Source organism: Balaenoptera musculus, chromosome 19 (assembly GCF_009873245.2).
Source record: "Balaenoptera musculus isolate JJ_BM4_2016_0621 chromosome 19, mBalMus1.pri.v3, whole genome shotgun sequence".
NCBI lineage: Eukaryota > Metazoa > Chordata > Mammalia > Artiodactyla > Balaenopteridae > Balaenoptera > Balaenoptera musculus.
Genome location: NC_045803.1, coordinates 59,010,610 through 59,038,188, shown reverse-complemented (window position 1 = coordinate 59,038,188; position 27,579 = coordinate 59,010,610). Strand labels below are relative to the sequence as shown.

General features: G+C 53.9%; 2 protein-coding genes across 8 annotated transcripts in view; both read left to right on the top strand.

Moving 5' to 3' along the window:
• CA5A (carbonic anhydrase 5A) overlaps positions 1-2,219 on the top strand; it is a 36,971-nt gene extending 34,752 nt beyond the window's left edge. For 3 of the 7 annotated variants that reach the window (XM_036834166.1, XM_036834163.1, XM_036834167.1), the window contains one exon: positions 284-435. In XM_036834166.1, the coding sequence (XP_036690061.1) occupies positions 284-346 (63 nt within the window). In that variant the 3' untranslated portion in view covers positions 347-435. Of the gene's footprint in view, positions 1-283; positions 571-2,122 lie in introns of those variants that run through there. The other 4 variants (XM_036834165.1, XM_036834168.1, XR_005017495.1 and 1 more) reach the window with 3 other exon arrangements.
• Positions 2,220-19,746: 17,527 nt separating this feature from the next.
• SLC7A5 (solute carrier family 7 member 5) overlaps positions 19,747-27,579 on the top strand; it is a 33,135-nt gene continuing 25,302 nt past the window's right edge. Inside the window, exon 1 of the mRNA XM_036833818.1 lies at positions 19,747-20,364. Within this exon, the coding sequence (XP_036689713.1) occupies positions 19,833-20,364 (532 nt within the window). The 5' untranslated portion in view covers positions 19,747-19,832. The remainder of the gene's footprint in view (positions 20,365-27,579) is intronic.

The following is a 27,579-nucleotide window of genomic DNA, read 5'->3' as shown; positions in this document are numbered from 1 at the left end:
GGAGCCTCAGTTGCTCTCCATGTGGGCCTCTCCAGAGGGCTGCTTGTGAGTCATTGCAGCATGGCGGCTGCCTTCCCCAGAGCAGGTTGTCCAGGAGGCCAAGGTGGAAGCTGCCATGCCTTTTCTGACCCAGATTGGGGTCACCTCCACCATGTTGCATTGGTCATACAGGGCCATCCCTGATTCAGGGATGGGAGGGGGACCACACACGACACGAGGGACACGGACCTGGTTCACGCCCTAGCTGCACCCAGATTACTACTCTGCTTGCTCTCCGTTCCAGCTGGCCCGCGTTTCGCGCGATCATGTTTTCTGCACTTGGTTGAAGAAGAGAAGACGATGGTGAACACTACCGCCCACTTCAACCCTGATGAAGCGGGAGGTCCGTTCATCCTTCCAGCCACTGAAGATGGTGCAGGATCCTAAATTCACTACATCCAAGCTAACGGGTAGAACTGACTTTAACAAGAGAAAGTGTTGTTTCCCAGGCTTCGTGTTCTGATCGTATGTAACCTCTGAAATTAAAAATAGAGAAAGAGGTCACATTTTAGGTCCAATGTACTTTGCAGTTGCAAGGAAAAGAATCACTTCAAAGAAGCTTAAGCAGGAATCCCCCGTGGTCCAGTGGGTAAGACTCTGTGCTCCCAATACGGGGGGCCTGGGTTTGAGCCCTGGTGGGGGAACTAGATTCCACATGCATGCTGCACTAAGAGTCTGTCTGCATGCCGCAACTAAAGATCCCACATGCCACAGCGAAGATCCTGAGTGCCGCACTAAGACCTGGTGCAGCCAAAATAAAGTAAAAACAAATAAATAAATATTAAAAAAAGAAGAAGAAGCTTAAGCACAATAGGGAATGGAAATCTGGGACTACGGATATCTCAGGGACCCACAGCAGTGCACAGACCTTAGGGGCCGAGTGAACTCCACTGACCGGGGTCATCCACCCAGCCCTCTCTCAGGTCCCTGGTGTCCTCTCTCCAGACAGCCACGCCCTGGCAACACAGAGACTGGGACTAACGTCTTTTCTTCCCAATTACAAATTCCTGGTGTATCAGTGTCCTGGGGCTGCTGTAAAATGACCGCAAACTGGGGGTGGGGGGGGAAACAGCAGAATGTATCTTCCTTCCCACAGTTCTGAGACTGGAAGTCTGAGACCGGAAGTCTGAGACCAGGTGCCAGCACGGCTGGGTTCTGGGAGGGTCTCTCTTGGCTCTTTGCTGTTCCTCCGAGTGGGCCTTTTTTTGGTGCATGCACACAGAGAGAGTCTCTCCCTTCCCCTTCTTTAAGGCCACCAATCCTATTGGATTAGGACTCCCCCCTATGACCTCACTTAACCTTAATTACTTCCTAAAAAACCCCATCTCCAAAGACAGCCACAGTGGGGTCTTCGAGCTCAACATGTGAATTGGGGAGGGGGACACAATTCAGCCCATAACAGCCACAAACTGGGGAGCTTAAAACAACAGAAATTTATTGAATCACAGTCTGGAGGCCAGAAATCCAAATTCGAGGTGTCAGCAGGGCTGCTTCCTTCCGGAGTCATTCTCCAGGGGAGAATCTGATGTCCTTGCCTTTTCCAGCTTCCAGAGGCATCTGATTTCTTGGCTGGTGGGCCTCCCTCCATCTTCAAGGCCAAGGAGTTTTCCAAAGTGGTTGCTCAGGACATGCTACCATTTAACTATGGTCATTCTGGGGGGTGTGTAATGGTTTTCTCACTGCGGGGTCTTTTTAATTGTGGTAAAATACACATAACATAGATTACCATCTTAACCACAGCTCAGTGGTATAAAGTGCATTCACACTGTGTTGATACCACCCCACCCATCCGCCTCCAGAACCTTCTCACCTTAACTGTCCCCATTAAACACTACACACCCCATTTTCCTCCCCCCTGCCCCCAATCCTTGGCATCTACCATCCTACTTTCTGTCTCTAAGATTTTGACTGCTCTAGGAAGCAAACATAATGGAACCAGGCAGTATTTGCCTTTTGTGACGGGCTTATTTCACTGAGCATAATTCCTCAAGTTTCATCCCGGGTGGTAGCAGGTGTCAGAATTTCCTCCCCCTTTTAAGGCTGAATAATATCCTAATTGATGATGGTATTTTTATTTTCATAGCATTAAACACATTCCCCTCTGGTAGAGATGCAGCTCTGCAAACAATCACGTCATCTTCCAACATTAACTGACTGTCAGATAAACACGGGAAAAAACAGCCCAGAAAAGAAAGCAAATACTCATCTGCCTACCAAGGTACAGTGATAAACTCCATTTCTTTTGGGGAGATAAAGAATAAACAAACTTATTGTAGTCCACAAAAAACATCTAAGACCAAAGGGACCCTATATTACGGATGTGGTTTATTTTGACAGAGGTTTATAGGGTTTTTTTTTCCAATCACAGGACTTCCTGTGGTATCAACAATTTACTGTCCGGCTTTGGGCTTTTCAATGTTCTGGCACCTACTACAGAGAAAGCAATCCTAAACTTCCTTATACACGTTTTTCCTGAAAAAGTACAACTGCTCACCAGTGCCCATCAAATGATAATGCTGACCAAACTCAGCACAACAAGCTTTCATGTCGGCTTACACGGGACACAGAGTCAAACAGGAGCGTTTGGGAGCATTGGTGACTGGTTTGAGCACAGCTGCCCCAGCTGGAGCAGAGCACTGGGTGGGTGGGTGACTGCAGCCACTGCAGACCCGTGGGATCCAGGAGGGAAGGAGACACTTTAAAGTTTGGTTTGGAGCCCAAATTGTTTCTTGTCGTTTGGGAAAATGTAGCCAGTCTTGAGTCTCAAGTGAAGTGGGCTTTAGCCCATAGGGAGTTTCCTGCAGCCACCAGAACAAATGGCCACAAATTAGGGCCCTCTTGCCTCCCTCTTATAAGGACCCTGTGAGGATACTGGGCACCCCCCAGATCCCCGCAGGATCATTTCCCATCTCGAGATGCTTAACTTAATCATACCTGCAAAGTCCCTTTGCCGTGTGAGGCCACACATCCACAGGTCACGGGATCAGGATGTGGACACTCTCTCTGATGGTTCTAGAACTCCACCGTCCCCCAGGGCAGCCCTTGGACACACGTGGCCATCGCGCACTTGAACTGTGTTCAGTGCAATGGAGGGACTGAATTTTCTTTCTTTTTCTTTTTCTTGAATTTTATTTTACTTATTTTATTTTTTTTATACAGCAGGTTCTTATTAGTTCTCTATTTTATACATATTAGTGTATACATGTCAAGCCCAATCTCCCAATTCATCACACCACCACCACCCTCCCCCACTTTCCCCACTTGGTGTCCATACATTTGTTCTCTACATCTGTGTCTCTATTTCTGCCTTGCAAACCGATTCATCTGTACCATTTTTGTAGATTCCACATATATGCGTTAATATACGATATTTGTTTTTCTCTTTCTTCACTCTGTATGACAGTCTCTAGGTCCATCCATGTCTCTACAAATGACCCAATTTCGTTCCTTTTTATGGCTGAGTAATATTCCATTGTATATATGTACCACATCTTCTTTATCCTTTCATCTGTCGATGGGCATTTAGGTTGCTTACATGACCTGGCTATTGTAAATAGTGCTGAAATGAACATTGGGGTGCATGTGTCTTTTTGAATTATGGTTTTCTCTGGGTATATGCCCAGTAGTGGGATTGCTGGGTAATATGGTAATTCTACTTTTCATTTTTTAAGGAACCTCCATACTGTTCTCCATAGTGGCTGTATCAGTTTACATTCCCACCAACAGTGCAAGAGGGTTCCCTTTTCTCCACACCCTCTCCAGCATTTGTTGTTTGTAGATTTTCTGATGACATTCTAACCGGTGTGAGGTGATACCTCATTGTAGTTTTGATTTGCATTTATCTAATAATTAGTGATGTTGAGCAGCTTTTCATGTGCCTCTTGGCCATCTGTATGTTTCCTTTGGAGAAATGTCTATTTAGGTCTTCTGCCCATTTTTTAAAATTAATTAATTGATTGATGGATTGATTGATTGATTTTTGGCTGCATTGGGTCTTTGTTGCTGTGCGCAGGCTTTTTCTAGTTGCGGCGAGTGGGGGCTACTCTTCGTTGCGGTGTGTGGGCTTCTCATTGCGGTGGCTTCTCTTGTTGTGGAGCATGGGCTCTAGGCACGTGGGCTCCAGTAGTTGTGGCTCGCGGGCTCTAGAGCGCAGGCTTGGTAGTTGTGGCACACGGGCTTAGTTGCTCCGTGGCATGTGGGATCCTCCCGGACCAGAGCTCAAACCCGTGTCCCCTACATTGGCAGGCAGACTCCCAACAACTGTGCCACCAGGGAAGTCCCTTCTGCCCATTTTTTGATGGGGTTGTTCGTTTTTTTAATTCTGAGCTGTGTAAGCTGTTTATATATTTTGGAGATTAATCCTTTGTCTGTTGATTTGTTTGCAAATATTTTCTCCCATTCTGAGGGTTGTCTTTTTGTCTTGTTTTTAATTTTCTTTGCTGTGCAAAAGCTTTTAAGTTTCATTAGGTCCCATTTGTTTATTTTTATTTCCATTACTCTAGGGGGTGGGTCAAAAAAGATCTTGCTGTGATTTATGTCAAAGGGTGTTCTTCCTATGTTTTATAGTGTCCAGTCTTACATTTAGGTCTTTAATCCATTTTGAGTTTATTTTTGTGTATGGTGCTAGGGAGTGATCTAATTTCATTCTTTTACATGTAGCTGTCCAGTTTTCCCAGCACCACTTATTGAAGTGACTGTCTTTTTTCCGTTGTATATCCTTGCCTCCCTTATCAAAGATAAGGTGACCATATGTGTGTGGGTTTATCTCTGGGCTTTCTATCCTGTTCCACTGATCTATATTTCTGTTTTTGTACCAGTACCATATTGTCTTGATTACTGTAGCTTTGTAGTATAGTCTGAAGTCAGGGAGTCTGATTTCTCCAGCTCCGTTTTTTCCCTCAAGATTGCTTTGGCTATTTGGGGTCTTTTGAGTCTCCATACAAATTTTAAGATTTTTTTGTTCTAGTTCTGTAAAAAATGCCATTGGTAATTTGATAGGGATTGCATTGAATCTGTAGATTGCTTTGGGTAGTATAGACATTTTCACAATATTGATTCTTCCAATCCAAGAACATGGTATATCTCTCCATCTGTTTGTGTCATCTTTGATTTCTTTCATCAGTGTCTTATAGTTTTCTGAGTACGGGTCTTTTACCGCCTTAAGTAGGTTTATTCCTAGGTATTTTATTCTTTTTTTTGCAATGGTGAATGGGATTGTTTCCTTAATTTCTCTTTCTGATCTTTCGTTGTTAGTATATAGGAATGCAAGAGATTTCTGTGCATTAATTTTGTATCCTGGAACTTTTCTGAATTCATTGATGAGCTCTAGTAGTTTTCTGGTGGCATCTTTAGGATTCTCTATGTATAGTATCATGTCATCTGCAAACAGTGACAGTTTTACTTCTCCTTTTCCAATTTGTATTCCTTTTATTTCTTTTTCTTCTCTGATTGCCATGGCTAGGACTTCCAAAACTATGTTGAATAAGAGTGGCGAAAGGGGGCATCCTTGTCTTGTTCCTGATCTTAGAGGAAATGGTTTCAGTTTTTCACCATTGAGAATGGTGTTAGCTGTGGGTTTGTCATCTATGACCTATGGCCTTTATTATGTTGAGGTAGTTTCCCTCTATGCCCACTTTCTGGAGAGTTTTTATCATTAATGGGTGTTGAATTTTGTCAAAAGCTTTTTCTGCATCTATTGAGATGATCATATGGTTTTTATTCTTCAATTTGTTAATATGGTGTATCACATTGATTGATTTGCGTATATTGAAGAATCCTTGCATCCCTGGGATAATTTCCACTTGATCATGGTATATGATACTTTTAATGTGTTGTTGGATTATGTTTGGTAGTATTTTGTTGAGGATTTTTGCATCTATATTCATCAGTGATATTGGTCGGTAATTTTCTTTTTTTGTGACATCTTTGTCTGGTTTTGGTATCAGGTGGCCTCACGGAATGAGTTTGGGAGTGTTCCTTCCTGTGCAATTTTTTGGAAGAGTTTGACAAGGATGGGTGTTAGCTCTTCTCTAAATGTTTGATAGAATTCAACTGTGAACCCATCTGGTCCTGGACTTTTGTTTGTTGGAAGATTTTTTTTTTTAATTAATTAATTTATTTATTTATTTTTGGCTGTGTTGGGTCTTCGTTTCTGTGCGAGGGTTTTCTCCAGTTGCGGCAAGTGGGGGCCACTCTTCATCGCGGTGCGCGGGCCTCTCACTATCATGGCCTCCCTTGTTGTGGAGCACAGGCTCCAGACGTGCAGGCTCAGTAGTTGTGGCTCACGGGCCCAGTCGCTCCGCGGCCTGTGGGATCTTCCCAGACCAGGGCTCGAAGCCGTGTCCCCTGCACTGGCAGGCAGAATCTCAACCACTGCACCACCAGGGAAGCCCTGTTGGAAGATTTTTAATCACAGTTTCAATTTCATTACTTGCGATTGGTTTGTTCATATTTTCTATTTTTTCCTGGTTCAGTCTTGGAAGGTTATACCTTTCTAAGAATTTGTCCATTTCTTCCAGGTTGGAGGGACTGAGTTTTCATTGCATGTAAGTTTAACTAAAGTTGAAACGTCACATGTGGCAGGCCAGCGGCCAGCAAGCTGGATGCGTACGTCTCTGTCTTGACCTGGTGTGAATGGGTTTGTGCGTTTGTAAACGCATGGCGTGAACTCAATACTAATGCACTTTACACACTCTCGGGGTGTACACTGCACCCCAGTTTACAGAAAACACATTGCTGTCCCCTTGGGAGCTGAGGTTTCCAAGGCTCTTCTGGGAGGAGGTGGTGCACGGCGGGGAAGCGCCAGGACGCGCTGCCGGGCTGCAGGGGCCGCAGAAGGATGGACCAGGGACGTCGGGTCACTGAGTGGCAGCCCGGCAAGCAGCCCTCCGCCCACATCCTTCCTCAGCTACCCAGGGCATCACGGAGTCACTGCCGCCAGCTAACCGGCGCCACCAGGAAAGGCGGACTCTGTTTACTGAGGCGGGATACGGGTGATCCGTTCTCAGCCAAGATGGTTTAAAACAAACGTGTCTCATCTCTTACAAGGATCAAGTTCAGTGGTGATGCTGCTGAAATCGGATTGACTTGAAGGAGTCAAAACAGATGCTGAGGACTTCCCTGGTGGCGCAGTGGTTGAGAATCTGCCTGCCAATGCAGGGGACACGGGTTTGAGCCCTGGTCTGGGAAGATCCCACATGCTGCGGAGTAACTAGGCCCGTGAGCCACAACTACTGAGCCTGCACATCTGGAGCCTGTGCTCCGCAACAAGAGAGGCCGCGATAGTGAGAGGCCCGCGCACCACGATGAAGAGTGGCCCCCACTTGCCGCAACTAGAGAAAGCCCTCACACAGAACGAAGATCCAACACAGCCATAAATAAATAAACAATAAATAAAAAATTTTTTTTAAAAATCAATTGACCATAATTTAAAAAAAAAAAAAAAACAACAACAGATGCTGAAAACGGAACAAAAGCATAAAGGACATGTTTCTGTCCATCTTCTGAGCTGACGTCCCTGCTCAGTTATAGCCGATAACTCGGAGGTGTTTACCCAGCAACAGGGCTACCGCCACCGGTATCAGTGACACGGTGAGGCCGCGTTCCCGGGCCGGGCCAGGGCTGAGTTTTCTCATGGACATTCAGCCGTCCTCAGACCCCGCTGCACCTGGAGCCACACAGGGGCCTGGCCCTGCCCGCCCAAAAGCCTGTGGTTCCCGGGGTCTGAGGAACGGTGTTTTTAAAAGCTCCCCGGGGACTGGATTGTGTGGGTGGGTATGAGGCCCCAGGCACCCCATTTACATTGTTGTAACAAGCTCTGTGAAAGTTCTGTGGGGTCACCCCCAGCTTTTAATGGGGAAACCGGGCTCGCTGGAGGGGGTGGGAGCAGGAAGGCAGACCCAGCAGGAAGCCCACCTGGATTGCAGGCCATCCTCCGGGGCCCGTGCAGCCTTTGCTCCTTCCTCTGTGATGTGTGCAGTTGAAGACAAGTTGTAGCCTCAGGGCGAAAACCCAAAGTCCTGAACTTTACACTTGAGTGAGAAATCTTACGGTATAAGGACCTGCAGTTGTACTTTGATGAAAACTCCGCCCCAAAGGCACCTGCTCAGACGTCCTGCAGCTTGTGAGGGTGGTGTTCCCAGCTATGGAAGGAAGGACAGTATTGATAATTGGAGGGGGGTCTCCGGGTTGGGACTTGGGGGAGGGGGAGAAAGCAGCCACGTGTCAACTGTGCACAGGCCATCCATTTCCACAGGGACTTCGGGACAGAGAAAGGCCAGTGTCCGGAGGGGCCTTGCAGGAGGAGAAAGGACCGCAGGGCCCTGAGCCGGACCCCACCCGCCCCACGGTGACATCCTGTCCCAACAAGAGCCCCAAGAGCAAGCAGGTGATTCCATCTCCTCTTTCATGTCGATGGAGGGCCTTCCTCTGTGTGCACAGAAGTCTTTGTCTCGCGGTAGATGTTCTGCTTTGTAGGTTATTTTTGATATCTGGCGTTAGCCCTGGGACACCGAGATTCTCCCGGGAACCACACAGAGCCCGGGCAGAGAAACCACAAACACACGGAGAGGAAAGACGTTGATCTCGGCCCTCAAAGCCACGGTACAGAAAACAAACACAGGCGCTGCCACTCCCCATCCTGAGGGCCGTTGGGTCTGCGGGACCTGTCCCTGTGACTGCAGTTTAGGAGTGTGCTGTGGAATTCCTGGCCAGCCTTTAAACTTCAAAGCTTCTCCCTTTGCTTTTATGTTATTTTCTCGTTGTGCAAAAGTACAGATGTGGGCACCTGCCCACACCCTCTCCGTTGTCTGTTCTGTGCCAACCGGGAATCCGGCCCCTTCCCACCCCGGCATTCCCCACGGCCATCCCTGGAGGCCTGGACACCCCACTCTCCCACCTGCCTGACATCTGTTTCTCCTTCTCTCCCGAGACACCCGCTCCCTGGGAGCCCCCAGACTGTGCCTGGTGCACAGCTGTACCCCAGCAATAGCAGGGCTCCTTGTTCTACAGGGCTTGTCCCTCCTGCCAAGAGTCCTCCTCAGAGCTAAGGCCAGCCTCAGGGAGTCCCCCGGTGCTCCCTGCCCCTTACTCCCGCGTGCAAGGGGTCAGTGGGTCCCGTTGGTGGCACCCCTCCGTGCCACACGTCCATCTTCCATTCTCCGCGTTCTCACTGCCCCCAGCTCGCCCCATCTCCAGCCAGAATGATATCACCAGCCCTCTGGTTTCACCACTTCCTTCCAGCATCTCCCCGTCCCCACCTAATGCATTCTTCTCTTAGCAGTGCAGAGATTTGCGCGGGAATGTCAACTTGACCATTCTGCTTCCCCTGTGCAAAACCGAGCTTTCCACTAAACTTGGAATTAAGCACCAGCTTCTTCCTGCGCGATCTGGACCCCAAGCTCCCTTCCCGTGGAACTCTGCACTCAGGTCCCCACCCCAGCTGGGTTGCTGTGCCCTGTCTATCGGCACGGGCACTACCCATCCCCCCGCCTCCCGCGACAGGCTCTGCCGGGGGCACAGCCTCTGACCCCACCGGGTCTGGGTCTGGGCACCCATTGCTGTCATCATGCTGTTACCTCGTTCACCACTGGTTTCCCCCCAAGGGTGGTGTCCTCACCTATTTGCTTGCTCACAGCACTGAATAAATATCCTTTCGGTGGGAAACTGCCCGAGGTGCTCTAGCTCCTGAAGCCGGGTGCTACTGGCCGTCCCCCGTCAGCGATGTGCGCTGCCTCCGTACCCTTGACGTGCTGACCCCTCCTGGGGATGCCCTTCCCCCTCCAGCTCTGCTCCTAAACTTCTTTCCATCATCCAGGCTCAGCCCAAAGCCTCCTCTCCTGTGATACTTTCCTCCCATCACCCAGCCCTCTGTGCTGTGCCCCTCCTGCCTATGTGTGTTTTCAGACGTATCCCATGTTCTCAGGTGCTTACAGGTCACGCACAGGCCATGGGTCCTCAGACGTTTTGTTCTTCCAAAGTTAGCTATCATGACATGTTAGCTGAGTAGATGGAAGAAAGCTAAGGTGTTAGATGCTTCAGGTAACATAATCAGAAATTCACCTCCAGTCAGAGAATCTGATGCCTATAATTTGAGAAGTCCAGAGAAAGAAGCAAAGTGCAGCAGGTGTGGGTCTGCGTGGGGCAGGCGTGGGGCAGGTGTGGAGCAGGCATGGTTCACCATGGAGAAGCAGGGGCAGCCACAGGGCACGGCCCTCACGACAGGAGGTTGTTAATAAAGACTTAACAATATCCTCCCAGACACTTCTTTTATTTGTTTGTTTATTTATTTATTTACTTACTTACTTACTTGGCTGCGTTGGGTCTTAGTTGCGACACGTGGGATCTTTGTTGTGGCACGTGGGATCTTTCATTGTGGCTCGGGACTTCCCTAGTGGCATAGTGGTTAAGAATCCACCTGCCAATGCAGGGGACACGGGTTTGAGCCCTGGTCCAGGAAGATCCCACATGCCGAGGAGCAGCTAAGCCTGTGCACCACAACTACTGAGCCTGTGCTCTAGAGCCCACAAGCCACAACTACTGAGCCCGCATGCCACAACTACTGAGCCTGCGCTCTAGAGCCAATGAGCCACAACTACTGAAGCCCACATGCCCAGAGCCCGTGCTCCACAACAAGAGAAGCCACCGCAGTGAGAAGCCCGCGCACCACAACAGAGGGGCCCCCGCTCACCTCAACTAGAGAAAGCCCGCACGCAGCAACGAAGACCCAAGGCAGCCAAAAATAATAAATAAATAAATAAATAAATTTTTAAAAATAATAAAACAAAATAAAATACTTTCACTGCGGCTCGCGGGCTCTTTGTTGCAGTGCGTGGGCTTCTCTCTAGTTGAGGTGTGTGGGCTCAGTAGCTGCGGCGCGCAGGCTTAGTTGCTCCGCGACACATGGGATCTTAATTCCCTGACCAGGGATCAAACCCGTGTCCCTTGCATTGGAAGGCAGACTCTTAACCACTGGACCAGCAGCAAAGTCCCCTCCCAGACATTTCTGAAATACACAATTGAACTCTCAGCTCCTGAAATCTGCCTCTGCAGCTCTGACCTCCCATCCCTACCCTGGTGTATGTGGTGTCTTCCCGTCAGCCTCTGTGCCAGGAGCTGGGAGGAAGGACAAAGTAGCCCAGGTGAGCAGCTCTGAAAACTCTGGCGGCAAAGAGCACAGGTCCCTCCAGACTCAACAGAATTATAAGAGCTGCTTCGACCCCGGCACTGCTTAGCGTGGCATGTGGGATGCAGGCTCAGCCCTCCTTGCTGTCAGGGGCAAGTCCAACGTGAGAGGCAGCTCGTCCCCAGATTTCCTAACACACAGGTTGGGTCACACCTTGGAGGCTCAGCAGTATGAACGCCTGGCTCCCATGTCTGTGGAAATGTTCAAATGTACGTCAACAGGAAAGAAAGATCCTCTGATTCCGCCATCCTTGAGATACGTTCACTACCTGCTGCATTGAAGATAAAAGCTGTATACTTTTTCAGTGTCGAGATTATTCTCTGTCAGAATTTCCTGTGTCAGTTTGCGAGTTTTTGTGTTTGTTTTGTTTTGTTTCTTTACTGGCATTGAAATAGGGAAATTATTTTTAAGCAAAGTGAAATCTTCTGATCCTTTTTACTGAATTCTGGAAATTCAGAGGGGGCCACCCTACGGGTGTGCTAGGTCCCTGAACACATAAACACAAATCAAAGGTGTGGACATCAAAAACAGGCATGACACTCAGGCTCCACTTGCTATAGTCTTTGTTTTGTTTCATAATTTCATAATGAAACACACAGCTTCACTCCAATTTGACATCACTGTTTATCGAACACCTCCTGCCAGCGTGTACCGGTTAGTGTGCAAGACAACTGGGGCAAATCAGTGACCGAAACAACAAAGCAGCTCAGGCCCTGGGCCCCGTGGTGTCCACATCAGCAGGGAGATGGTCCAGAGACGCAGGTTGTAGCAAGCAAGTGGGAGATAAGCTACAGGTGAGCGGGGCTCCAGAAAAAGCAATGTGTGGGCAGGGAGCCAAGTGACCGGTCAAGGTGGGCCTCACTGAGGAGTTGACCTCTGAGCAAAGACTTGCAGGAGGTGAGGGGGTGGGCCGTGCAGACAGTGGGGATGGTTCTGGAAGGTTCAGGAGCAGCAGAGAGACCCGTGTGGTTGGGATGAAGTGCTCAAGGGGCAAAGTGGCAGGAGAAGAGGTCAGAGACCTGCTCAGAGGAGCCACATCCAGAGTGGGCCTGTGGGTCACATGCAGGTGGGAGCTTTGCTCCGAGGGGTGTGAGGACAGCTGCAGGGCAGGGGTACGTCTCACTCAGATTCTCAAATTGGGGAGACGCGGGGTGACGGGCAAACCCTAGGCAGAACCCAGCCGGCAGCAGTGGTGAGAAGTGTTGGATGTGGGACACAGTTGCATTGTGATTTCCAGCCATACTGGCTAGGGGTGCGAGAGAAAGTGGGGTGTCAGGATAAGGGCAAGGGGTTTGGTGCAAACAACTTGGAGGACAGAGTTGCCCTCGGCTGACCTGGAAGGCCGGGGGCAGAGAAGCTCTCAGGAACGCATGGAGAAAGCTGATCAAGGCTAAAGACCTCCCACTACCTGCAGTTCTGACTTTCTTTGGTCATTTTAAGTTGTGAGAGCTACATTTTTAGCCTTAGCCTTTTTGTTTTTCCATTTCCCACTCATTTCTGGAAACTAAAGGGGCAAAATGTGGTAAAGCAGAGGCGTATGCTGAGTGGGGGAAGATTCTCAGACCCTCGGCCAGCAGGGCAGCCCCGTGGGCTGCATGGGAGCCCAGGCTGCTTCGGGGTGGCACGTGTAACGCCCCCAAAATGGACTGCTCGGCGGTCGGGCGCAGGGAGCAGGGTCTCATCCCGGGGCCTGAGGGAGCTGTCCAGCCGCATGGGCGTGGGGGACAGAGACAGCTGAGATCTTCCCATCACTGTGTCCACTCGGGATGGAACTAGGGACGGGGTCAGAACAGATCATGCCGGAGCCCCTCACCCAGTCCTCGCCCGCCCGAGCTGGTCACCAGCAGCTGGCTGAGCGCTCTAAGCCACCTCATCCCCCCACCCCTCACTCCAAATGTCCCTCCCGGAGGTGGCCATTCTGAGGAGGGAGGGACCCTGGGTCCTGAGGACCTGCAGGCTCACATCAGCATCTGCGGGACCCCCGTGGGGCTCCTGGCAGGACAGCATCCCACCTGCTCTCCCTCCTCCCAGACACAAGCTGGTTCTCCAGGGCAGCTGCTGCTGGCTCTGCGTCCCCCTCACCTCACCTCACTCGGGAAAGGCCGGGCTCTCCACGGAGCTGGCGGCGCAGGGATGCAGGGGTTAAGGGAGAGACTCGGGGGGGGTGCTGTGTACTGGCCAGGCGGGCCCTCCCCGCACCTGGCACGGAGTCACCGAACAGTGAGGTCCAAGGGGGGGCCCACGTGTGGAGAGATTTCCACCTTTTGTAACATCTCACAGAGCGGGTTGGGGCCACCAAGACAACGTTCCACAAACTGGGGGCTTTAAACATCTGAAATCTATCCTCCCAGGGTCTGGAGGCCTGAAGTCCGGCGTCAGGACCGAGCTCCCCCTGCAGCCTTCCGGGGGGAGTCCTTCCTGCCTCTTCCAGCTCTGGTGTCATCGGTGGCCTTGGCTTTTGGCCGCATCTGCCCAACCTCTGCCCTCCACCGGGCCTGGGTGTCTGGCTTCCTATGGCCGTTTGTTATGGGGGCACCAGCCGTCCTGGGTTGGGGGCACCCCGCTCCACGATGACCCCATCTCAACTCATTGTAGCTGCAGCAGCCCTGTTTCCAAAGGAGGTCACATTCTGAGGCTCTGGGGTTAGGACTTCAGCATCCTGCTTTGGGGGGACACACTTTAACCGGTAACAGTGGGATAGGGCAGCAGTGCTTCCCAAACGAGCCCACGCAGGGAGGTGCACGACGAGAACAGAGGTGCTGATGGCATTTTATCCGCGTGGAGAAATCGGACTCAGACCAAAGTCCAGCAAGCAGTCCTCTGGCTGGTCAACCCAGGTGTCTGGAGTAAAGCCCAGGAGGACCCTGAGTCCCACACCCATACCGATGGGGGTAGGACCTGCACGAGTGACCAGGCCCTAACAAGGGGCTGCCGCTCGTCGCGGGATGGTCACGGCCGGGCCGCTGGAACCACCGTTCTCTCCATGTCTCCTCCGGCACGTGGTCCAGCTCAGCCTCTGCTGGGGGTGTCGAGGGTGGGATCTGGGCACTCAGCTGGCCAGTCCGCCGGCCCACTTTCTGGCTGCACCCTCACTCCAGCCCACCAGCTGCAGCTCCGTCAGGAACGGGGGCTTCACCCTGCTCCTCCCACGGAGTCTCCGGAAGCTGAGTGGTGTCCCTCCCCGGAGCCCCATTAGCCACAGAGGCAGAGGCGGGATTTGAACCCAGGGCCTCTGACTGTAGGCCTGCATGCTTTTTTTAGGTAAAAATTCACATAATATAAAATTAACCATCAACCATTCTAAAGTGGACAATTGGGTGGCATTTAGGGCATTCGCATTGCTGTGCAACCCTCACCATTGTCTAGTTCCAAGACATTTCATCACCCCAAACGTGGTCCCTGCTACCACCCACTCCCCATCCCTCTCCCCCGGCCCCGGCAACCGCTAACGTGCTTTCTGTCTCTCCAGGTTCACCTTTCCTGGACGTTTCGTATAAATGGAACCAGACGCTACCATGCATCCAGCCCTTTCACGGAGCATAGGGTTTTCACAGTTCATCCGTGTCGTGGTGTGCGTCGGTGCCCCCTCCTTATGGCTGAATGACAGTCCCTTGCGTGCATGGGCCACATGTGTTTATCCATCTATCCGCTGACGGGCAGGCCTGAACTCTCAAGCCCCGCTTCCTACTACAGTATCGCTCCTCCGGAATCGTCAACGAGCAGGGCCCGCTTTCTGAGCACACGGATGAGGCCAAGCCCGCGGAAGGCGGAACCCTCACAGCGGCCTGTCACGAGCCCGGAGCCCGAAACCCAGGCAAACTCTTATTTTTCTTGTTTTTACTTAACGGAGCCCTCCGTGGAAAATCTAGCCCTAAGATCTCTAGTTTTGCTTCTACCATTTCTCAGAAATCCCCAGGCGTTGGTTCTACCCAGAGTTATAGAGTCAATCACCATGTCCACCATAGGCACTTCAGAAAATCGGGCGACCTCGCTGAGCATCTGAAGGGAGCTGAAAAGCCTGTGCAGGGAAGTCACGTGTCCTGCCGTCCACAAGGATGGGGGGTTTCCAATGAGGGAAGTGAAACTGCTAGGAGCCACAAAGCGAGCTAAGGCAGGTGGCCTGGTTGGCTGAGAGGGAGGCCATAGCATCGCAGCTGCGATTAAAGGCCCACCGTGGGTCTGAGCCCGGCTGACCACTCACTGAACTCACTGCCTGTCTTATCCCTCCAGCCACAGTCGGGGGTCTAGCCATGGCTGATGCAATAATTAAATGACATAAAACATCTTCGAGTCCTGGTCCGGGCTCAGCAGTCAATGTGATGGCGATGCACACACCTGCTCGGAAAACAGAACTGAACTTTGGGGATTGCTGCGGGCGGGCCCACCTTTGCAAGCACGCAGGCAGGAAAAGAAATAACAGCCGGGCACCATGAAAGCACAGCCTTTAAAAACAAATGTCCAGAAGAAGAAAAGACACTTGCTGTGTGAAAAGAACACAAACGTTTGTTCCACACGACTGAGAACAAACACAGCATCGCAGCCACCTGAAGCGGGGGAAGCTTCCACATCAGTGAAGGTTTTACCGGGTACATTTTTTTTTTCCGGGAAAAAGAATGAGTTCAAAAGGAGAGCCAGGGGGCTTCCCTGGTGGCGCAGTGGTTAAGAATCCGCCTGCCAATGCAGGGGACACGGGTTCGAGCCCTGGTCCGGGAAGATCCCACATGCCGCGGAGCAACTAAGCCCGTGCGCCACAACTACTGAGCCTGCGCTCTAGAGCCCGCGAGCCACAGCTACTGAGCCCGCACGCCTAGAGCCCGTGCTCCGCAACAAGAGAAGCCACTGCAATGAGAAGCCTGCGCACCGCAATGAAGACACAACGCAGCCAAAACTAAATAAATTAATTAAAACAAAAACAAAAAAAGGAGAGCCAGGACCTAATAGGACTATACTTACTTCAGGCCATCACCCTTGGATTCTTCGGAGGGATCAAAACCACAGACCTTGCGTGGTAAGAAGGCCGAGATTGCAACAGCATGCAAAGAACTGTCTTATTTACCCACTTCCCAACTTTCTGCCTCTTCACCACCGAGACAGAAGGATGACACAGGTCAACCTAGGCGTGTACAACCGCACCCTGTCGGGGAGGGCAGGGTGCTCACTCTCTACTCTGCCGCTGCCTGAGAGGTTGCACACGCCTTGTCTCACTTAAACCTCAAACAACGTAAGAAAGAAGTACTATTACTTCCCCCTGTGTTGCAGATGTGGAAGCCAAGGCTTGGGATGACCCCACCAGAGCTTCCTTCTGGAGCCTGGGCCACCAGCCCCTCTGCGTGATGCGAGTCAGTGCAGTTCTGCACTGGCTGCTGTTACCATTTTGGTGTAAATTTCTTCGATTTTCCAGCCATTTTATAGACACTATTACTACTACTAGGGGCTGCTATTTATCAAGTTGTTTTTTTGGGGGGTAGACACTGATCTGAGTGCTTTACGTATATTAGTTCATTTGTAGTAGGTACTATTATTCCCATTGTATAGAAAGTGAAACTGAGGCCCAGAGCGGGGTAGGGTTTGCCCAAGTTCCTTCAGCTGGTATGCAGCGGGGCCCAGGTGGGAACTCAGGCAGTCTGACTCTCAAGCCCGTGGTTTATACTGCTGCCATGAAATTCCCCTCCCATCTCCTTTTCCCCAGTTTTACTGACATATAACCTTGCGTTAGTTTCAGATGTATGACATAATGATTTGATATTTGTTTATATTGCTATATGATTGCCACAAAACGTTCGGTTCTCATCCATGACCTCACATACCTACAATTTTTTTTCTTGTCATAAGAACTTTTAAGATCTAATCTCTTAGCAAAATATACAGTACAGTGTTATTAACTATGGTTCCCATGCTGCGTATTAGACCCCCCAGGTCTTACTCACCTTATAACTGAGAGTTTGTACCTTTTGTCCACCTTCACCCATTTCCCCACCCCGCCTCCCCGTTTTCTGCAGCCCACATTTTTCCATCAGGAATCTGAAAAAATCACTGAAGGTTTGGAGGTAACAGAACAGAGTTCAGAGAGCGTGCAGAAAAAGCTTCAAGGCAGCTCCTACATTGGCCCAGCGTCCAGCCTACCTTCCTGTGATGGGCTTCTCTCTCTCAAGATTGGAACCAGAGCCGCTGAGCCTCCAAACAGGAGAAAGAGGCTTCCCCAAAGGGGTCATAAATGACACAACTTTTAAGAAATTACTGGTTAGCACTGGAAGGAGTGCCGCAGAGTGAGCGGATTGAACCTGCCTCAGACAAAAAGCTCCTTTGTCATTCTACCACTAGATGGTGCTCTTAGCTAAGATTTTAGAGAGATTTCCAGTAAGGCGTTTTACTGCTTCATTTAACTTGCATCAGGGAATTCTGAGATACACACATACGTGTACGTATACATATACACACATGTATAAGTATGTATATATACATATATATATATATTTCAAAGCAAGTTTGCCCTTGGAAATCTAGTACGGTATCATATGAAAACCAAGCAGAAACCGACAGTGGTGGTGTCTCTGCTGTGGGATGGTGGAGACACCCCTGCGGTGTTATCACCTTCCAGCTATTAAGTCTCCTGCAGCTTCCCAGTAGCCCCCACGGGAGGCACCAACAGTCCACGTGCATGTTCCGTTCCTTCCGCCTCCCTTGTTAATTCTCACTCTAGGAAAGCTGGATTGGAGTGTCCTGGTTCCTTCCGACCGGCTCTCTGGCCCCTTAGGGCCCTTGGCTTATCACGGTTGTTAATTTTACACTCTTGTGTGCAATTATTGATTGCTTCTCTGTGTCTGGAGGAGGTACTCACTGCCACTTGCCTGGAGCCCGGTGCAGTGGCCGGCACCTGCAGGTGTCAGCTGCGGGAATACAGGGTGGAGGTGCTTGGGACCTCTCCTTAGAGCATTGCCAAATAACTGCCATCCTCGTGAAAGCAAAATACATCCTGAGATGTACTTAGTGGTAAATAAACCACAAGAAGAGGGGTGGCAGAACGACCAGAAGTATACCATGGAGGTTCAGGGTACTGGTCAGACAAGTTCCATTGCTCTGCTAAGCCTCAGTTTCCTCGTGCATAGAAACAACCGCACCTCCTCTATTAGATAAGGCTTTGCAGGCGGAGGGCTCAGCACAGCGCCTGATAAAGGCTCAGGAAGTTTGCTCAGCCCTTGGTCATCTGGTCTCTGCCAAGCAGCACCCTCGGAAAGGACAGTGGGAAGAACAAGAGCAGAGAGATTATTTCTGATTCCCCCTAAGCCACCAACTTAGACATCTTGCAAGCTAATATTTGTGTTGTGTGACCTTCCAGCTGCCAAGACTTCATTTGGTTGTAACACTGCAGATGAAGAGCTGGCCTCTTAAGGGGGGGTTGATTGGGGGGGGGACGTGGAAGGTCCAAATGACATGCCTTGGCTAAACTTGCCTGCGATGGGATTCTAAATTCTGTGCACATGTCAGTTTAATCAGGTAGTATTTCTGATTCTTTCCTGCTTCCAGGCCTGGGGTGACTGGTCATCCTGCATTCCCCATTCTGACCCCTAGTTACTTGGCCGCCCCTCCTATCCAGGAGCCCCTGGAGTTCTTTAAGTCTAAAGCCCCTTCACCCTGCAGCCTGCCTTTGGATTTTCCAGGTAGATTTGAGGGAGGGGGTTCTCACGGTGCTCCTTCAGGGAACCCCCGTTTTGTCAATTTAACGGAGCTTCTGCAGATTCTTGGTTTCCCAGAGTCTGTGTTGCTACCTCTCAAATCTGTGAGCCCCTGAATGCTGCTCTTTGGCAAGGAGGTTCCCCTTGGGATAAAATGAGAATTTCTGAGCCCAGGAATGAGTTCCGATGTGGCCTCAGCGCTTCCCTCTTCTCTGAGATCGCACTCCTTCAGCCTGGGATTCAGGACCTCAGGCCCTCTAACCGCCCCCCCCCCCCCCCCCGCCAGGAGAGGTGGTTCCGATCATCTTAATACTTATATACTTATCAAGTCCCCAGGGTGAGCAGACCGTGACGGATCCTACCACCCCGGGGCTGGGCGCCCGCCAGCGGAACAAGTGTGCCTTCTGTGAGCCCCAAAGGCGCCCCAAATCCCATCCATCCTGTGCTGTGGCCCCAGGTCGGCCCTGCTGCACCGCCCGCTCCCACACGAGCAGCGGGGCCCCCAGTGCGCGCTCGGGGCCGCCGCGGGAGGGGGTCGGGGGCGACGAGGGAGCTAGCTAGGAGAGCAAGGAGCCCAGCGTTCCACGTGCGCGGGGCGGAACTGGGATCCCCCGGAACCACGTGGGGTCCGGACCGCCCGCCATGCTCCGCGGGACACCGCGCGCTCCACGTGCGCGTGGCGGGGCCGGCCGGTGCTTCTCAACAGAGGCGGGGACCGAACCCCAGCCAGGCGAGTAAACGGCGGCGGGCAGGGCAGGGCAGGCGGCGCGAGCAGGGGGCGGGGCCTGGCGGGCGGGGCCGGCAGCGTCCTATAAAAGGCGCAGCGCGGAGCCGGCTAACGTAGCGGCCACGCCGGCAAAGCGGCTTCTGGCCGTTGGGAGTCGAGCGCCCCGTGACCGGCCCTGTCCGGCTCTGCCCTGCGCGGCCGGCGCGGCAGCATGGCGGGCTCGGGCCCGAAGCGGCGCGGGGCTGCGGCCCCCGCGGCGGCCGAGGAGGAGGAGCGGCAGGCGCGGGAGCGGATGCTGGCGGCGCGGCGCGCGGACTGCGCGGAGGGCGAGGGTGTGACCCTGAAGCGCAGCATCACGCTGCTCAATGGCGTGGCCATCATCGTGGGCACCATCATCGGCTCGGGCATCTTCGTGACGCCCACCGGCGTGCTCAAGGAGGCGGGCTCGCCGGGGCTGGCGCTGGTGGTTTGGGCCGTGTGCGGCGTGTTCTCCATCGTGGGCGCGCTTTGCTACGCAGAGCTCGGCACCACCATCACCAAGTCGGGCGGCGACTACGCCTACATGCTCGAGGTCTACGGCTCGCTGCCCGCCTTTCTCAAGCTCTGGATCGAGCTGCTCATCATCCGGCCCTCCTCGCAGTACATCGTGGCGCTCGTCTTCGCCACCTACTTGCTCAAGCCGCTCTTCCCCACCTGCCCGGTGCCCGAGGAGGCCGCCAAGCTCGTGGCCTGCCTCTGCGTGCGTGAGTATCGGCCCCGGGACCCCGGCGGGCGGACGGGTGGGGGGCGCCGAGCCGAGGTCGCCGCGCGCCCGCGTCCCGGGCCCTTCCCCGCACTCCTGGACCATCCCCACATCCCGCGGCCCCGGGCCGACCCCGCAGTTTTAGACTGAGGGCACTAGCCCCAGAACCCACGTGCGTTTCATTCATTCGTTTCCTCACCGCCTTGGGAATTCTGCGGGCAGCAGGGTCCCCGCCCAGAGCCTCTGGCCGGAACTAACCTTCCCACTTAGTCCATCCAGAGCCCTTGGAGCTGAAGCAATCTCCTTACTTTCTTGCGAGGCACCCACGTGGAGTGCCTGAAAAGCCAACTTCCTGTCTACTTGAGTTCCCAAAGGGTTACTCTTTATCAAGAGAGAAATTGTAGTTTAAAAAGGAAAATACCATAAAAAACCCACACCTCATTCAAACCAGCTAATCAGGAAAGGCTGACTCATACAAAAGCAATAGTAAGAAGGTTCTGTGTGGGCAGTGAGTGAGCTGCTCGTGTAGGCAGCAGCGTTGAGTCCCCTGAAGGTTGCCTAGTGAGTTGTAAAAGAGAGGTGCTTGGCTGAGGCTTCAATGTGTGCCGGGTGGCTTTGGGGTCCCAAGTCGTGCTGAAATACAGCCATTGGGTACAGTCCAGATGTTGGTGGATAAGGTCCCAGTATGTTGGTGGAGGAGGTCCTGGTACGTTTGGTGGGCTGTTTTCTGGTGGGATTTCAGGAAAAAAATAAAATCATTTGTACCAAAAGCCACGTAATTTTCTTTGCTTTTTGGCTGCTGCAGTTTTACTCCTACCCCTTGGCAAATATCTAAGGAGGCTGGCAAGATGGAAGTGTCCTGCTTTCAGAGCTGCCACCTGATTTGAGGCTCTGTCTGCATCTTGACGGTGCACAGAAGTGCAGAGCCAACAGGGCTGGTTTGTGGTTTCTGTCCGAGCCCCAAGACTCAGGGGACTGTGCCCATCATCCCTCGGAGCGGCTCTGACCAGCAGTACATGCTGATTGCTCTTGGGATTCTGGAGCGTGGGGACCAGCTTCCTGCATAAGCTCACTGCGTGGTGGTGGTAGTGTTGAGGGGCTTTCAGAACTCTGAGGCACGCTCTGGGAAGTGGTGACCCCAGGAGACCTGAGACCCTGACAGAGCAACTACTTTGGGGGAGGGGGGCGTTTTGCCTTTGGGGGGAGTCTCAGCGATGAGGATCTCAGCTTATAAAAACCTTTGGTCCAAATGTAGGAATAGCCACAGCAACAGTCGATCTGCCTGAGGACGGGGGAACCTGTGGCTTCTGGTGGGCTTCTCAGACGATGCTTTGGGCTGAGTAAGGAAAAGCCTCAATTAAAGAATTTTAATTGTGCGATTTTCATCATTGCTAGATTTTATTTAATGTTTCGGCCCAGGACGTAATGACATAATACTGCCTTTAAAGGGCCCACTTTCTAGTCTTGGAAAATGGATCCCTTACTTTCTTAAACTTTTGGGTTTAAGCAGGTAAAGGCTCGGGATGGATTCTGGAGGGGCTGTGGTGGGTACACCCTCACCAGGACTCCAGTCACCAGCGTGGAGGGTCACGTGAACAGCACCTCTTTTGGTGTGAGGTAGGGTGACGTTGTTCATGTGTCCATCAACCATTCTCAGCTCTTTTCCTCTGAACCACCCATGTGAGTGTGTTGTGTGTGTGTGTGTTGCTTTTTCTGATGGAAAGGAGGTTTTCAGTAACAAAAAGGGATACGTTGTCTGCAGGAGTGAGCGCTAGTCTAGAGCCTGCTGTGTCTAGAGGGGGACGTGGGCCTGTCCGCGGCTGGCGGAACTCGGAGCCGCTGGCACGGGCTGCTGTCATGGGCACGGAGAAAGGTTATGGCCATCCAGGGAGGGGGCCTGCGCTTCGGGTTGTCTGAGAAGGCAGCAAAAAGCCACAGAAAGTTTCTGAGTGTTGTTCGATTATTGCACACAGTCTGGGTTCTAGAACCTCTCCTCGAGAGGAGAAAGGGTCTTCTGCATCGCGTGCTTCCTGAGCCCCTCCCCGCAGGGGGCACGTGCACCCCTGGCCCAGCAGCCCGCGCTGGTGCTTCATGAACGGCCCCAGGGCCTGCTCTTTGGACAGTGTATCATGGGTTCTGGAGCCACGTTTTTCTCGGTTTTGCTAGTTGATCTTTCCTGTCCCCTGGTCTCGCCCCAGGACAGCTCCTTTCTGCTTATTGTGACTCAGGTTGGCTTTGTTGCTTAGAATGATCCCACCGACAGTATAAATGGGGGGAGGGGAGGAGTCCCTTTTCTGTTAGGTCTGACAAAATGGGGCCCTTTCATGGCATGGCCCTGGTGTTTCCATGTGTTTAATGAGTCATGAAGGTGAGAGAGAGACACGAGCTCCGTAACTCTTTGCTGATGGCCCCGGGAGTTTGGCGTGAGTCTAGGTTTGCACGGGTTATTTATCACTTAGTGAAAACTTGGTAGCGTTTGTTTGAGATTCCGGTGACACTGGGTTTTATCTTTGCGGCAGAAGTCACTCGGGAGAGGTGAGGTTCTCGCCTGGCCGGGTTTTCGTCTGCAATTTCTCTAGCCTTCCTGGCCGCCTCTGTCTGTGATGGGTCCAGTGGGATCTGGAGAGGCTGGACGAGGCATACACAGAGAGGAGCTGCCCAGGGCAGGTACCTGGGAGCCATTGTGGTTCAGAAACAGCTGCGACCTAACTGAGTCCTTTATCTCGTGGAGAAGCTCCTAGGAGAAGGGGTCTGAACAGGCTCCCATCTCCCTCTGCTGGATCGGGGCCTGTCTGAGTTGTTGTGGTCACTCCTGCCCAGGACACGTAGGTGTCAGGGAAGTGGCCGCAGACCTGGTCTCCCGCCCTTCTCTCTCCCTCTCCCACTGGGGAGGACGGCCACCTGGACCCCCTAGTTGTCATGCACATCATCCATCCATCTTGTAGAACCTGGCAGGTCTGCTGGTGGCCAAGAGTGGACGCTGCGTCCCCTTCCAGCTTGGTGGCCCTTGGTGCGGCCTGGAAAGCACTTCCTTCCTGCCTTCTCACAGGGGACAGACCGGGTTGCCAAGGCTCCCCTAGAGTGAGCTGCCCCCGCCCCCCACTGTCACCCTTACTCGGGCAAACCTGTGTGGAGTGGGGGCAGGGGGTCCTCAGCTGTTGTTCCTCTGGGGACCCGTGACCTGAGATGTTTTCTGCTGGTGTCAGGTAAAGAGCCTGCGTTCTGCACGTGGACAGACCCGGGTTCTGATTTGAGAAATTCGCGGGACCTCCCAGCCTCAGTTTCCGCGTCTGTGACGTGGGGGTTCATGGTGGGTGTTTGTGAGGACCCTCGGCCACTGCATGTCTAACGAGCATGGCACCCAGGGACCCCAGTCACACAGTGGCTGTGATTGTTCTCAGCCATGTCCTCCTTCTGGCGTTCGCCCTTGACCTTCTGAGCCACCCTGCAAACTGCTCTCCTCCCCTCTATTAGTGGAAAGAAGGAAGGAGAGCGTTAGAGAGGAGGAGGGAAGGCCAGCGTCTCCCCGTCCGGGGCGAGCTGAGCTGCCCATCGCACAGGTGGCACCGCGGCCCTGCCTGGGGGGCAGTCCTGCCCAGGGCTGGGGCACAGCTGTCCCCCGCAGGGGAGGGTGCAGATGAGGCAGGGGTTTGGTGGCTGGGGTGAGCCGTGGCCAGCTGGCCCCAGGCTAAGTTGGTCGGTTGGGGTCATGAGCCAAAGGGGGTGGGGTGTGGCAGCACACCCTCTCCCCCAGGCTTCCCGGCGGGGCCCCCCCCCCCCCCGGCATGTCCACCGCTGTGTCCCCGGGCCTCACAGGCCTGTCACAGCAAGACCGGCACACAGCCCGAGCCCGGCTCAGGGTGTCTGGACGCCTGCCAGCCGCCCGGCCTGAGCCCCTCGCCACGTGAAGCAGAGGCTTCTGGGTGTTTCCAAGGAGCTGGCAACCCCAGAATCGCGAGCTGTGAGCTGAGTGTAGACGACAGCATGGTAATTAGCCCTGAAATCCGACTTCCTGGGCCAGACATGAAAGCGCTCCCGCCCTGGTCACGGGGCGTGGCGGGTGCTTCACAGAGCGCATGACTGAGGGAGGGCATTGCTGACCCTTTTCCCCTGGGTCATGGACCCCTTTGATGATCCCGTGGAACGTGCAGACCCTGGTCAGAGGTGTCCACCCTGCTGGTTCACCCCAGACTCGCGGTGAGAGCTTCCCAGAGCCCCGGGGCCCCGTCCGGGTTGGGAGCCTCCCCTGCCCCCCGAGAGCGGTGCCCCCGTCACAGCATAAACGGCCCAGCCTTGGAAATCAGTGTCATCACCCCCACTTTACAGCCAGCGGGGCTGTGACGCCCTTCTCCTCCGGAGCCGCCTCTGTCATCCGGCGTGGGGACACGGCCGTGTCCGTGCTGAGGAATCAGGCGTCCGGGACAGCGTCGGTCGCCACGTCCAGGCGCCCGGTCGTCAGGGGCGCACGCTAGTGGGTCTGAGGTGTGTGTGTGCCCTGGGCTCTCCGGGGGGCACTGGCCCCGCGCTGTGGGGAGTCAGACCCCTTATAGGGAGCCATCTAGAAAAACCTCCCTCTTCCTCTCAGAACTTTGCAGACGGGCTTCCAGGGCAGGGTAGCTGACAGCTGCGCCAGGGGCCATGGGCCCTGTCCTGTGCCCACGCTGGCCTCCAGTTCCGGTCCTCTCCTTCGGTGGCTCACAGCAGGTGCCGGGGGCCGGGGGGCACGTGATTCCCCACCCCCAGTCAGTCAGGGTGACCTTCCGGGGCCCTGGTCTGGATGAGTGGCTGGGGGAGCTGCCCAGAGCACACCTGTCCCCACCAACGGGCTTTGCGCTGTCCTCTCCCCCCAGCAGGACCACTGCCCAGTCCAGCAGCTTCTTGGCTCCATGGCTGGGGGCCCATGTACATCCTGGCAGGAGTTCCCCACCCGGCTCTTTCCTCAGTGCTGGCAGGATCCTGAATTCTTGCTTGGGAGGGTGGGCTGAACCGGCAGCCGGAGGGAGGGGTGTGGTTTTACCCCCAGGCCTGTCCGTCCAGACCTGCCTTCAGGCAGGGGCGTTCTCTGGGCGGCGCCACCCTCCCCCGGGGGGTGTGCCTGCTCCTGAAGCCTCCAGCACCAATCTGGAGAACACAGGGAACCCAATCTGCCCTCTGAGTCACCCTGACCTTGGCTGCTGGCTGGCAGCCTGATGTCTGTGAGTCGCCCCCAGCGGAGCCAGTACAGAACCGAGGCCTCTGCCCAGAGACGTGGGCCCGTGGCCCACTGTAACCCCGTGGCCACCCAGCGATTTGTCCCTGTCCACGTGGGCTGCCCGAGGCCGGTACGGCATTCAGCCCTCGGCATGGACGCTGGCTGCAGGGCTGTGTCCTCACCTGGTCCCCTTCTAGGGCGCCCTGTCAGCCTGAGTCAGCTGGAAGGCCTGCGAGGGCCCTGGCTCCGTCTCTCCGGCTGCGTGACCCGGGGCCTGGGTGCTGGGCCTCTCGGGGCCGTGTGTCAGAGCCTGGAGGAGGGCGGGGTGGTCACGTTGTGCCTGCAGAGGGTGTGTGATTTGCCGGCCCGTCACGGCAAGGGTCTGGTGTTGGAGGGACTGTCCAGGAACGCAGCACGACAGAGCAGGTGAGCCTGGCACAGCAGCAGGTGGAGGGACCCTGGCTGGGCACCCCACACAGCAGCAACCGCGTGTTACCGGCCGTCGTGTCAGACCCCTTCAGAGCTGAGGGAAAGGACAAGGCGGGGGTGGGGTGAGGGCAGCCGGGAGGGGCGTGGGGAGAGAAGATTCCCCAGGCGGCCTGTTCCAGGAGGGGCTGACAGCTCGGGCTGAGGAGCCGAGTTCAGGGGTCTGGGCGGGGAGGGAAGGTCACCAGAGTCCGGTTATGAGCACTTATTCCTGGGTCGGGGGGTTGGGGGGCCGGCTCACCTGCTGAGGCACAGAGGGTCGTCGAGGGTCCACGTCTGGCCTCATCCCAGGTGACCAGGGCTTGCCCTCTGGCCGTGTGGGGAGGGACTCTCAGCCCGGGCTGTTGTCCAGGGTCGTAGGGTTCTGAAGTCAGCCCTGCCAGGCCCCCCCACCACCGAGACAGCCTGCTTCTGTGCCCCGCACCCAGCCGTCCCCTCCCCTCCAAGGGTGTCAGTAGACATGTGTTCGTGGTGGGTGGGGCCCTGTGGGACTTGCCCTGGTTGGTGGGTCTCTTCCCTGACTGCACCTTGGACCACGTGGTCGGGAGGACTGACGCCCAGGCCCTCCCAGGCAGAGCCAGGTCTGTAATAGTGCACACAGTGTGTGCTGGGGGAGCGGGGGGTGGAGCCTGTCACGGGCAGCCAGGGTTGAAGACCCCAGTCGAGCGGCCAAAACATGGGAGTGGGACTTAGGAGGCCTGGGCGTCCTCACCCTACTCCCCTGGCTACTACTGTGTGACTTCCGGCAAGTCAGACAACCTCTCTGAGCTCCATTGAGCCCAACTAGCAAATGAGGGGGCTGGGTGGATGCTGCAGTGTCCTCTCACCCTCAGGTGCTGCAGCAGGTTTGGGGGGGGGGGGTTCCAGACCACAGAGGCGCGATCCAGGGATGGAGACTAACCGCGGAGTCCCCTGCGTGCACAGCCTCGGCCATCCTCAGCTCGTTTTCACTCGACAGGCGTGCCAGTCGGCGGGTCTGCATGTTAAAACGCACCCGTGGGGCCAGCAGCATTATTCCTGTTTAGCTGATGAGGAAACAGAGGCTCAGACCCGCTGAGTAACCTGCCCAAGGTCACGCAGCATGTTGGAAATCAGGGCCAACTTGGAGGGGGGCTCCCTCCTATGGGTCCTGGCTGTCCTTGGGGCCGGGGTTGGAGGCGGGGGGACTTTTGGGAATCTCTGTATTCTGCAGGGCTCTGCTTCAGAAGAACCCAAAAAAATGAGACTTGCGGGGTTTCTGCTAACCTCAGGGCTTGGGTGTCAGCAGATCTCAGAGTGGACTGAATCTGCTTTTTTCTGGTGTGTTTTGTTTATTATTATTATTTTTAATTTATTTATTTTTGTTTTGGATGTGTTGCTGTGCAGGAGCTACTCTTCGTTGTGGTGCGTGGGCTTCTCACTGCGGTGGCTTCTCTTGTTGAGGAGCACGGGCTCTAGGCATGTGGGCTCCCAGGAGTTGTGGCACGCGGGCTCAGTAGTTGTGGCTCGCGGGCTCTAGAGCGCAGGCTCAGTAGTCGTGGCTCACGGGCTTAGTTGCTC